This window comes from Pongo abelii, chromosome 1 (assembly GCF_028885655.2).
Source record: "Pongo abelii isolate AG06213 chromosome 1, NHGRI_mPonAbe1-v2.0_pri, whole genome shotgun sequence".
Classification (NCBI taxonomy): domain Eukaryota; kingdom Metazoa; phylum Chordata; class Mammalia; order Primates; family Hominidae; genus Pongo; species Pongo abelii.
Window position 1 is genome coordinate 180,982,164 of NC_071985.2, and position 13,123 is coordinate 180,995,286.

Genomic DNA, 13,123 nt, shown 5'->3' on the forward strand with positions numbered 1-13,123 from the left:
TCTATGAAAACATCAGGAGTAAAATTTTTATCCAATCCTGATAGGGTGTGGTGGCTCACACCTGTAATCCTAGCACTTTGGGAGGCTGAGGGGGTGGATCACTTGAGGTCAGGAGTTCAAGACGCAGTCTGGGCAACGTGGTGAAACCCTGTCTCTACTAAAAATACAAAAATTAGCCTGGCATGGTGGCAGGCGCCTGTAATCCCACCTACTTTGGAGGCTGAGGCAGGAGAATTGCTTGAACCTGGGAGGTAGAGGTTGCAGTGAGCCAAGATCACGCCACTGTACTGCAGCCCGGGCAACAGAGACTCTATCTCAAAAAAAGAAAAAAAAGTATCCAATCTTAATGTAAAATGTGGACTTGGGTTGGCTACGATGTGTCAGTGTAGGCTCAACAAGTGTAACAAGAGTACCACTCTGGTAGGGGATGTTGATAAGCCAGGGTTTTCAACTCAGCTCCTCAGGCCCTTTCATGTTACCTGCTCTTCCTCACCATAGCACTCCTGAGAGGCTGCCATGGAACCTGGGGAACATGCTTTAAAAACCAATGTAGCAAGGGGACAGAATTCCCTACAGCCCGACTGCTAGCTAAATTGGAGCACCTGAGCTCATCTGAGAACAATCTTCATTAAGAACCTTTCTCCTGAAAAAACTTCTAAATATACAGCAAAGAACAACAGCTGATTTTTGCCACATTTACTTTATCCATATATGTGCACGTACACACTAAGTTGTATCCAAAACCTACAGAGTTCCACACAAAAGTAATGCAACAAAGAAAAAGGCAAGACAGAGGCAGCACAATGCTGAGTAAAGTAGCTATGCAATTTTAGTTGCTGTTTTGTTTTCTTACCTCTGCTGGTAGAGGACTGGTAGTTACTGGCTTGACTGGGTCGTGTGACACAGCCAGGGTTCCTGCAGAGGAAGTTCCATTCATTGTTAATTTGGCTGCATCAGCAACTTCTCCATTGGGCAAGATCCCATCAGCAAACCAAACTCGCCTCTGCTCTCTGGGCTGAGCCACTTGAGGGGCCAGAAAAATAAAACAGGCATCAATGTGGCATTGGAAGGTTTTCTAACATCAAAGAAGAGAAGGTCACCAATTCCAGATGTACAAAGAAATCACTACTTGGCAACTTACAATCAGAAACATCAGAAATGTAACTGTATATAAAAGTGGTTATAAATGAATTAAAAATACAAATTTAAATATATTCTTTACTTCTTTAACTTATATGCAGAGTAAAATACTTTGCTTTGAAATATTAAGAGTTCTTAAATACATCTATGATTATGTCACATACTCTGTCCCGTATCACTGACAGAGAAACTAAGGAAAGTATTCAAGGGCCTTGGAAATAAATTAATAGCATGGTGAAAAAAGCAATAGACATTCACATTTTCTAAAGGTATGAGGTTTCCAAAGAAATTAAACATCTGGTAAAGTGATATGGTACTTTTAAAGGGCAAAAGATGCCCTGAAGAATGTTAAAGAATAATTCATTTATAACAGAAGAGCTGGCACAGATATGTAAGAATTGGGAAGCAAACTGACCAGATCTTTGCCTGAAGTGTAACTGAAGAAGAAAAAGACTGATCTGGCAGTGCAAAAGTAATTTGTGTTTTAGTAAAAAGACAGGGAAAAAGCTGGAAAACTGAGTCTGATGAAATGATCCCTTTAAGTCCAGTTTTAGAAATCAATTCAAACAGCCAAAACACACAGAGACTAGGGAAGAACAACAAAAACAACAAATGAAGAGAATAAAGATTTTAAGAAAGCCTAAATTCATAAAAATACAAGGAGTATGACTAAGGGATGATCTGAAAAGAGAAAAAATGGGGAAGAGTATGATAATGTCAATAGAAGTCTATGATCTTCAAAAGGGAAGGTGGGTTATTTAGCAAGGGGAAGGGAATATTAATAGATGAAAAGATAAAATTAATGAAGGAAGACTGATTTTAATTACCAAGGGAAACTTGATAAGATCATTTTAAGGAAATAAATGTTATTTTTACTATTCATAATCCCCTGCACTTACACAGTGCCTTTCATCTGACAATATTATCATCATAAAGATATAATAAACCAACGTAAGTTGAGGCTGAAATTTTCTACCTATCATATGATATAATCAGAATTAAAGTTCTAGATTTAAAGTCTATGTCCCTAACACAAAAATGTTCATATTTTTATATGGACAGATTAAAAATGAAAAGAGAAAATGGCAATGTATACTCCAAAAAGCAATACTTGAATGGGCTGGTCAGAAAGAAGAACTCTCATTTTTATCACTTACTAAACTCCTACAAAGAACATTAAGACAGGCATGAGGTAGGCTAGGAATTTACAGACTGACTTCAAATTCTGCACCTCTTTTTAAGGACAAGCAGTGTAATTACTCCATTCTTAAGTTGGAGAGGAGACTGACATATATTCTGAGGTGCCTCTAAAATACCAAGCAACACAATATTATTCTCTACTTGCCCAGAAATAGTCTTGACACATTTTTCACCTTGTTGTTCCATTTTAATAACCACCCAAAGAGACTTATCTGCAGTGTTTTTTAAGACTTGTGCTGTAAAGTCATATCAGCACCTTTTCAGAGGAACTTCGTGAGGAAAAAGAGAGAGAATAGCACATGATCCCCTACCTTCTGCTCCAGGGTGCTTTAAAACTCCCACAGGTACCATCACAGTGGGAGGTGGAGAGCTCAGAGCTCCTGAGGCCTGAGCTTGCTGCAAGGGAGGGATAGTAGAACAGTATTCAGCAGGATTGTTAGGGTTAGGGCTCTGGCTTGAGGCACTCATCATGTTCTCCCAGGCTTGAGCTAAAGCAAATACAGACACAATCAATGTGAATGGATTGCAAAATATGGACATCAAGACCTCCACAATATTGGATAAATAATGCAGCTTCTCCTAATTAATACTCATAGTATGTCTCTCTTCCAGCTAGTGAAGGTATTAAAGAGATAGGTGATTTTACGTAATAAAGGAGACCATTTAGCCAAATAAACTATTTGGTTGGAGCAAATAAGAATAACATGATTTTTTTTTTTTTAAAGAATTAGACCGGGAGCGGTGGCTGATGCCTCTAATCCAGGCACTTTGGGAGGCCGAGGCGGGTGGATCACGAGGTCAGGAGATCAAGACCATCCTGGCTAACATGGTGAAACCCCGTCTCTACTAAAAATACAAAAAATTAGCCAGGTGTGGTGGCGGGCGCCTGTAGTCCCAGCTACTCGGGAGGCTGAGGCAGGAGAATGGCGTGAACCCGGGAGGCGGAGCTTGCAGTGAGCCAAGATCGCACAACTGCACTCCAGCCTGGGCAACAGAGCGAGATTTCATCTCAAAAAAATAAAAAAGAAAAAAAGAAAAAAGAATTATAGGATACTTCTGATAGACTGATAGCAGATCAACCTGAGTTAAAGGTTGGAGCCTGGCTTCTTTATAGGAGACCAAACATTTCCTTAAGAGGGAGTGAAACAACATCAAACTTTAAGAATTTGAAACTTGGATAGCATTTAGACATTTTTTCATTTAATATTTAATGCATTTTATAAAGTTCTATCAAAAAGCAAAATCAGGGGCTAAAATAGCATAACTCTACTGTATAATTTTAAGTTTCATTTCTAAACTTTTAAGGCTCTTGTTAGTTAAAATAAAATCTCATTAAAAATTTCTAAAGCCTAAAGCTCAGGAGGACACATCTCAATCTTTTTCTGAATTCTGCTTTTATGTAATCATCACCCTGTATAAAAGTATCCATCAGTAACAACCATTTCACATCTCTGGTGTGTCTCAAAAGCACAGGACCTATTTGAACATGAAAATGTGCCAATATCATGTAAGTGTGATCAACCAATATAAATGATCACAAATACATTAAGATTCTGTGTACCCTATAATTTCACTAAATACTGACACATCACCTATTGCCTTTAAAGCAAATAGGATGAAAGGTGCTACAGAAATGAAAGATACCAAATTTTATCTTCTAGGTTCAGGTAATACCACATGCCCAGAAACAGAAGCCACCCTCTTTTTAAGCATCCTTTCAAAAATCTCATTCAACATCAAAGAATGATCCATAGGATTTTGAATATTTATTGCCTCCAAACTGCAAGACAAGGCTAGTAACAAAAGCTATGTTCCTTTGAAAGCACTGGCAGGAAGAGGGGAGGAAGAGAAAAGGAGAAAGGGAAAAAGGGATAGGGAACACTGAAAAGCATCAAATTAAATATTAAGAAAAAGACCGGGCTAAGCCATGCGAGAGGAAAGACACTGGAAAAACCAGGAAAAGTGGATTACCTTAGGATCCCCTGTTAAGGGCCTCCTTGGCTTAATAAAAAGTATTCCATGTGAATCCTCTGCCATTTCCTTCATCTTTAGCTATGCCAAGTTAAAAAAAATTAGCTATCAAGTTGGAAGATCTCATCAAATAAAAGAGATATTAGGTACTATAATTAAGCAGCATGCTCTTATCTGTGAATATGTGCCCGAAAATGAAAGCAGCAGAATAAAAATCATCAATTGAGCAACCAAGTGAAATAACCACTATTTAAAAAGTAACCCTTAAGAGTGGAGAGAATGATTCATATTTGGTCAAAATTGTAAGAATTCAGAAATGGGAGGAAACTGGGTGGATCATAGGAAATTAGAACAGATCAGATTAACTGTCATGCAATAGGTTAATAAGCCAGCAACAGGAAAACATCACTATCAGCAATGCAGACAGACAGAGCAGGAGGGGTCTCAGAGCAGATAAGTTCCAGCCTCCAGGAGGCACACTATCCTGGCACAGGTAGCACTGGTGTTCAAGTTTAACATTTTATGTCTATTAGTAATTGTTCCAGCAACTGTACAAAGATGCATTCAAAGAGAAAATACTATAACCTGAACAATTTTAGTGTATCTTTTTACAAGGATACTCAGGGTTTTTAACTAATATGCCCTTAAAATCATTTCCAGTCCAGCAAAAGATGAACACTGGGTAAGTTTTATTTACTTTCCCCGGCCATATTCTTTTTACCACGTAACAACTAGATTCTAAGCCATTATTCTCACAGCAAATCTAAGTAGCATTAAAGAGATAAATGGGCTTTAAAAATGCAATTTTCTACTTGGTCCTAGATGCTAAAATAGTTATTTTCAACAAGATGAATGAAACAAGGTGTTGATAAGAACGCATGCTAAGTTATTAAGTTGTTCCTTAGAAAGAGATGGCTTCTCTTAAAAGGAAAATCTCAGCCCAGTTTTAACATCTCATCACCTGGTGATCAAAAGCTCCCCATTCCCACCTCACCCTGGTTATTTTATAGGAACACAAATAACTACCTCGCACCAGATTTCCAAAGAACTTCCATTATTCCTGCAAAACTTACCTGGCTTTAGCATTTATTCGTTAAATTAGGCACAGGAATTCTGAAATGCTAAGATACTTTCAAAACATGGAAATTTAGCTAAATATTTTCAGTTAAATTTATGACATTTGAGAAGGCGAGCAACTTGTAAAGAAAGGCAGGGGAAAAAAGTCTTCTCATCGGAATTCCCTTGTTCTGTCTCAATAACTATGAAATCAACCTGTTTTAATACTTACCATTCATTAGCACTGAATGGCAGATTACGCACACTCTAGCTTCCTTTCTGTCCATGTATAACAGTTTACATTTCAGGCTACAGCAGGAAGCACAGAAAACCTGTGGGGGGAAAACAACACACAAAATTTACTTGGGATTACCATGCAAAGAGAGTGAACCAATATTGACAAATACTGATTGTCAGCGAACCTTATTAAACTACAATACTAAAGTTTCAAAGAAAATGTAGTTCAGGAAGTTGGGTAATTCAAAAGCAAGAGTGAGATTACAAGTCTGTCAACAATAAAGAAATGGGAAACGTTGGCTGAAAATAAAAATCTTAGCTAAGATCACATGGCAAATATACAGCAGTGGGGAAAAAACCACCTGAATTACCCTTAGGCAAGATTTCTATACACACAATCACCTAACATGGGTATTGAAAGATAGTTACATCTGCTATTTCCGTCTGGAAAGGAATTATAGCAGGATGAAATAAACAAAGATTGGAATTTCTGTGTTTTAACTTCTGTTTGTTACTATCCTTATATGTGGAATAATAACTATACCAGCTGTTTTCACTGTTTTTGCTATGAAGGCCAAGGGTCGATATATACAACTCAATCATAAACATATGCACTGCTTTAGCTACAGGAAATCACAGCAGGCAATCAAGATCTGCCATGCCAATTTCCACCTTCTGGGCTTGGTTCCTGGTAATCTCACTTCCTTCTCCCTTCTACACCAGGCAACAACAATCTCCTTTGTTCCTGTTAAGATTTCTTTTTTTTTTTTTTGAGACACAATTTGACTCTGTGGCCCAGGCTGGAGTGCAGTGGTGCGATCTTGATTCACTGCTGCAACCTCCACCTCCTGGGTTCAAGTGATTCTTCTGCCTGAGCCTCCTGAGTAGCTGGGACTTCAAGTGTAAGCCACCACGCCTGGCTAATTTTTTTTCGTATTATTAGAAGAGAGGGTTTCGCCATGTTGGCCAGGCTAGTCTCAAACTCCTGAACTCAAGTGATCCACCCACCTCGGCCTCCCAAAGTGCTGGGATTACAGGCGTGAGCCACCACACCCGGCCAGATTTATTTTCTTGAGAACTCATCAGTCATTTACCACATAGAGCCTTACAGTGGCAAAAGCCTGTTCCCACTCAGTAGGATAAATTCTACTTCTTCACTTTTTACAGCCAAGAAGCATCCAATACCTTACAAAGTTGAACCAAGAGATGAGGGGTCATATTAAAGTCTAAGTTAAGCTCGATATCTCCCATCCTTCTATGTATAATTAATATCTAGTTACTATGACTGTAATCAGTTTACAATTTTTATAGGGCAAGACATTCTTAAATGTGATATAGGGAGATATCCTTGTGATATAGGGAGAACAAAGGGTATACATATTATCCTTATTTTCTACCAGAAGAAACTGAGTTTAGATGGTTAAATGACTTCCTCAAGTTCACAGCAAACTATATGACTACTAGGCACTTTACATGTGTTACATTTAACCTCAAAAATTCCATGAAGGCACTCATTTACAATTAGCAGTTAGGTAAACAGATGAATGTTCCAAAACTCATATGTTGAAATCTTAACCCCAAAAGTGATGGTATTAGGTAGTGGGGCATATGGGATTAGTGCCCTATAAAAGAAGCCTGAGAGAGACTCCTCACCCTTCTGCCCTGTGAAGTTAGAGTGAGAACACAGCTGTCTATAAGGAAGCAGGCCCTCACCAGATACCAAACCTGCCATTGCCTTGATCTTGGACTTACCAGGCTCCAGACTGTAACAAGTAAATCTCTGTTATTTATAAGCCATCCAGTCTATGGTATTTTGTTATAGCAGCCCGAATGGACTAAGACATTAAGTAAAATTACCAGGGTCATACAGCTAGTAAATTACATGATTAATCTGTATGACTGCAACGGCTCTGTAGCTAACTACTCTGTAATACTACTTCATACTAAATTACATATTTCATGTAAATTTTGAGTCTTGACTTTTCCTTCTCCCTCGCCATGACGACATCCAGTCAGTCATTAAGTCCTGTTAGTTTTTCCTCTGAAATTGTTCTTCCAAAATCACATCTTCTCCTATCTCTAACATTGCTGCCTCTGTTCAGGCTGTTATTATCTGAGGACTAAACAATCATGATGATAACCTAACTGTTCTCCTAATCTTCACATCTGCCTTTCCAATTAATCTTCCAAACAAAGACTGAACTTTCTAAAAAAATCTAATAATGTTAAATTTCTTAAAATCCTTCAATAACCTTTCTAATAAAGAGACAAAACCAAGAATCCATCATTCACTCATTTATTCCACAAATATATGAACTCTTACTATGTACTGGGCACCAAGCTACCCAATGGAGATGTGGCAGAAAACAAAACAGACATGGTCCTTGCCTTCATGCAATGCAATTTAGTGCAAGGGTTTCAGGTTATAACCTACCTAAAATCAAATAATAATACAAGGCTGGGCATAGAGGAGTACACCTATTGTCCCAGCTACATGGGAGGCTGAGGCAGGAAGATGGCTTGAAGCCAGGAGTTTGCAGACACACTACACTATGACTGCACTTGTGAATAGCCACTGCACTCCTGTCTGGGTAACATAGCAAAACCCTGTCTTAAAAAAAAAAAAAGGAAGAAAGAAAAGAAAAGAAAAAGAAAAAGAAAAACCATACAAGTGAATATAAAATCATGTGTTTCAAAAGTGGTAAATGGTGAAATAAGATTATGTAATCTAGGCTCTAGCCTAGATTGGCAAGGTCAGGGAAGATTTAGGAAATGACAAGACATCAAATTTGAAGGATGGGTAAGAGTTTTCTGTGCACAAAGAGGTGCCAAGAAGAGACAGTAATAGTAGAGGAAATAGTATGTACACAGTTCCTATTAGGGGAAGAAGCATGGACCCACCAAATAACTAAAAAAAGTTAATATGGCTTGAGGCCCCAAGAGTTAAGGGATGCATGGAAAAAGCTGAGGGCAGACCAAGCAAAGGCTCTGTAGGATCTGTTTTGACCTTTTTAATAGAGCAATGGGAAAGCCCTTAAGCATTTTTTTTTCTTTGAGATAGAGTCTTGCTCTGTCGCCCAGGCTGGAGTGCAATGGTGTGATCTCAGCTCATTGCAACCTCCACCTCCAGGGTTCAAGCCATTCTTCTGCTTCAGCCTCCCAAGTAGCTGAGATTACAGGTGTGTGCCACCATGCCCAGCTAATTTTTATATTTTTAGTAGAGACGGGGTTTCACCATGTTGGTCAGGCTGGTCTCAAACTCCTGACCTCAGGTGATCTGCCCGGCTCAGCCTCCCAAAGTGCTGGGATTACAGACGTGAACCATCGTGCCCAGCCCCCACTTAAGCGTTTTAATCAAAGAGAAAGACATGATCAGATCTGTATGGCCACAGTGTAGGCGGAAAAAAAAGGAGGAGAATAAGATTGGATTTGGGAAACTTAATGAGCTACTGCAATTATTACAAAAAAATTAATTTATGATAAAAACATGAGCTTCAATAACCAACAAATACCTCCAAGGAAATAAGGCAAAGAACACACATTGGTAAATACCCAGAAAAAATAAATAAAATGGGCAACAGATATAGTAAATACCACTCATGACAAAATAAAACAATGAGGTATGTTTTTACTATGAGACTAGCAAAGATTTTTTTTAAACACTGATAATATCTAACGGTGGTGAGGGTATAGCTCTCGTATTCTGCTGGTAGTAATAAACGCTGGTAGGTTAATTTGACAGTATCTTTTAAAATTGTGTTTATTCAGTATGACTCAGCACACAGTTTTAAAATTTTACCCTACTGAAAACGTCCACATGTGCAAAGAGATCTACACAAGAATTATCTCCATATTGTTTATAATAAAAGTTGTACACAACCCAAGTGTTCATCAGTAGTGTAACAGCTAAACTGCAGTATACCCATAAAATGGAATCCCGTTCCCATAAAAAGAATGAGATAGTTCTGTATGTACTGATTGACACGGAAAAGAAAAATATAGTCAAGTTGGAGGATGAGATTGGAATGGAAGTGGGCCTTTTTCTTTTTTATTTTTAGACACAGTCTTGCTGTGTCACCCAGGCTGGAATGCAGTGGCACCATTTCAGCTCACTGCAACCTCTGCCTCCCAGGTTCAAGCGGTTCTGGTGCTTCAACCTCCTGAACAGCTGGGATTACAGGTGTGCACCACCATGCCCAGCGATTTTTTTTTTTTTTTTTTTTTTTTAGTAGAGACAGGGCTTCGCCATGTTGGCCAGGCTGGTCTCGAACTTCTGACCTCAAGTGATCTGCCCACCTGGGCCTCCCAAAGTGCTGGGATTACAGGCATGAGCCACCACAGCTGGCTATCTTTTTCTCTCCTTTTACTTTATATAATTTTTTAAATGTTGTATTGAGATATTTTTATTTTATTTTGATTAGTTTTTTCTGTACTTTTTAAATTAGAAAAAAATAAAAAATAAATTAGTTGCTTTTATGGGTTGAACTGTATCCCCCACAAATACTTAAGTTGAAGTCTTAACTCCTAACACCTTACAATGTGACCTTATTTGAAGATAGGGTCCCTACAGAGGTAATCAAAATGAAGTGATTAGGGTAGTCTCCTAATCCAACATGACTGATACCCTTATAAAAGAGGCAAATATGGACACAGGTATACACACAAGAAGAACACCATATGAACATGAAGATGTCCATCTATAAACCAAGGAGAAAGACACGGAAGAGATCTTTTCCATACAGCCCCCAGGAGGAACCAACCCTGCTATCACCTTAATTTCAGACTTCTAATAACTGTGAGATAATAAATTTCTGCTTAAGCTGCCCAATTTGTGGTATTTTGCTAACTCTAGCAAACTAATATAGTTGGGAACATTCAGAAGCAGTGAGTTAGGCTTTGGGACAATAATCTCAAATAAGAATGATTTTTTAAGAAAAAACAAAATATCTTAAAAAAAAAAAAAAGCAAGCAAGGGAGCAGCAAATGGAGTAAACACAGAAGAACCCAAGAATACCCATCTTTCTCAATATCCCACAGGCTGAAGAACAATATAGAGAGATCCTTTACGTTTCCAATGGGATTAGAGGAAAGCACAGGAGTTAGCTAGAAAAGTAGATGACTCTTCAAAGCCAGACTATGATGTAGTGAGATTCATAGGTCATAAGAATTAGTATCACAGAGGAGATGGGCAGAATCTAAGAGATTTGAGCCAGGTTTGGAATAGTTTAATAATCCTGAATTTGAAATTACTGGATAATAGTCAATTTGCCTAAAAAGATCAAGATGAAATTGTCTACCATGAGCCAGGTTAGTCAGTGCTTCTCAACAGGGGCACTCTTGGCATTTTAGGTGGGCCAGTTCTTCACAGGACAGTACTGTCCTGGGCATAGCAAGATGTTTAGCAGTCTTCGTATGCACAGGTTGCTAAATGCCAGTAGCAACCTCAGTCATTCTGACAACTAAAAATACCCCACTATATTCCATATACCATCTAAGTACCTTCCCCAGTTCTCTAAGCTACAGGCTTAGTGTAAAAAAGTAGTCAGTTCTAAAAATTAAGAGAATTACATATTTGCACACCTGAACTTAAATTATACTGCTGAAATATCTTACCATATGCCATATATCTTTATTATCCCAACACAATCTACTGCACTGATTGAACTTATTCTCCATTTCCCCACACTAGAATGTAAACTCCATGGAATAATGAGCTAAATTATTTTTAATACTGGTATCTTCAATGTTGTGTCTGAAACATAGTACTCAGTAAATATTTGCTTATTGCTTCCTTGAAAAGTAAAGTTATTGCATAAATAAATGTATGACTGGGACTGGGTGCAGTGGCTTATGTGTGTAATCCCAGCACTTTGGGAGGCCAAGGCAGGTGGATCACCTGAGGTCAGGAGTTCAAGACCAGCCGGGTCAAATATGGTGAAACCCCATCTCTACTAAAAATACAAAAATTAGCCAGGAGTGGTGGCAGGCGCCTATAATCCCAGCTACTCAGGAGGCTGAAGCAGGAGAATCACATGAACCCAAGAGGTGGAGGTTGCAGTGAGCAGAGATCGCGCCACAGCATTCCAGTCTGGGAGATAAGAGCGAAACCCCGTCTCAAAAAAATAAATAAATACATAAATACATAAATGTATGAACGGAGAAACAAACATTAATGTAAACTTTTTGGGGAAGGACTGTATGATTCATATCCAAATTCAGAAAATAATCTAGAGCCATTCAACTTTTGCAACAACACATTTTAATCTGTTTATAAGAATGACCTCAAGATTTGTATGTCTAATGGTTACAGCTGACATCATATGGCAGGATCTTTATGACCTGCCTAAGCGTAAAGAGACAAAGTAAGGTAATTTATAATATATATTCTATATGATGTTCCAGCTAAGTACTGGTTAAAAGGTTCCATTTGTGTGTTTATATGTAATTTTCTTTAATGTGGCACTTCTGTGTTCCTATTTCAACTTGATTATTCTCTAGTCAGATGACCTTATGGGAATAATTTAAACTCTCTAGGTCTTAGTTTTTCTCACATGTAAAATAGAAATGCTAATACAGTATTCCCTTCATACGGCTTTTATGAAGATTAAATGAGATTATATGTATAAAATGTAGCATATAATAGGTTCTAAATGTATGTTGGTACCTTTCTTATTTCCCTTTCCTTTCAAAATTTCCCACTGCAGGCTTTCCACACAACAAATCCTATTGCTAAATCTGTGAACATGCTTTATATTCAAAGTACCACTTTGTGCCTATTTATATCCTCTTACAGTGTGAATAAGACTTATTCCTTTGCAATTCTTGAAAATTCAAATCATCAAATGCTCACTTATTTCTTTCCAAATTAGAAAATGCAAAAAATGATGTCCCAGGTCTTCAAAAAGCCCTATAATTATGACAAAAATAACTGTGATGTGAGAATAATAAAAACAGGAGAGGAGAGTGCATAGAACTGACCAATGTCCAGCTGTTCACAAAGACCAGTGAAAGTAACAACTTATAAAAACTGTCAAATGCAAAAGAGTACTTTATCCCTCCACTTATTAGCACATAGCAAAAATCAGTATTATAAGATCTAAAGCAGTTCAAACAAATCCAGACCCTTGCCTCTGTCTAAAATTAAGAGAAAACAATAATAATTATCAGAGTCATTTTAAGTGTCCATTACAGAAAGGGTTAAAAGAGATCTCTAATTCAGACTTTCAATATTATATCCAACTGAGGCTGTACCAGCCCAGCGAACATGGTGAAACCCCATCTCTACTAAAAATATACAAATTTGCTGAGCGTGGTGGCACATGCCTGTAATCCCAGCTACTTGAGAGGCTGAGGCAAAGAAAATTGCTTAAACCTGGGAAGGGAAGCAGAGGTTGCAGTGAGCTAAGGTTGTGCCACTGCACTCCAGCCTGAGCGACAAGAGCAAAACTGTCTCAAAAAAGAAAAAAAAAAGAGCCGGGGGTGGTGGCTCACGCCTGTAATCCCAGCACTTTGGGAGGCC

The 13,123-nt window shown here is 38.2% G+C and overlaps 1 protein-coding gene across 2 annotated transcripts in view; it reads right to left on the minus strand.

Moving 5' to 3' along the window:
- The window catches only part of ZFYVE9 (zinc finger FYVE-type containing 9), a 201,123-nt gene that overhangs the window by 79,666 nt on the left and 108,334 nt on the right, over window positions 1–13,123 (minus strand). The window contains exons 5-7 of one of the 2 annotated variants that reach the window (XM_024248413.3): window positions 5,600–5,699; window positions 2,652–2,828; window positions 854–1,023 (exon numbers count right to left, since the gene is read on the minus strand). In XM_024248413.3, coding sequence (XP_024104181.2) covers window positions 854–1,023; window positions 2,652–2,828; window positions 5,600–5,699 — 447 coding nt within the window. The remainder of the gene's footprint in view (window positions 1–853; window positions 1,024–2,651; window positions 2,829–5,599; window positions 5,700–13,123) is intronic. The other variant, XM_054554772.2, reaches the window with a different exon arrangement.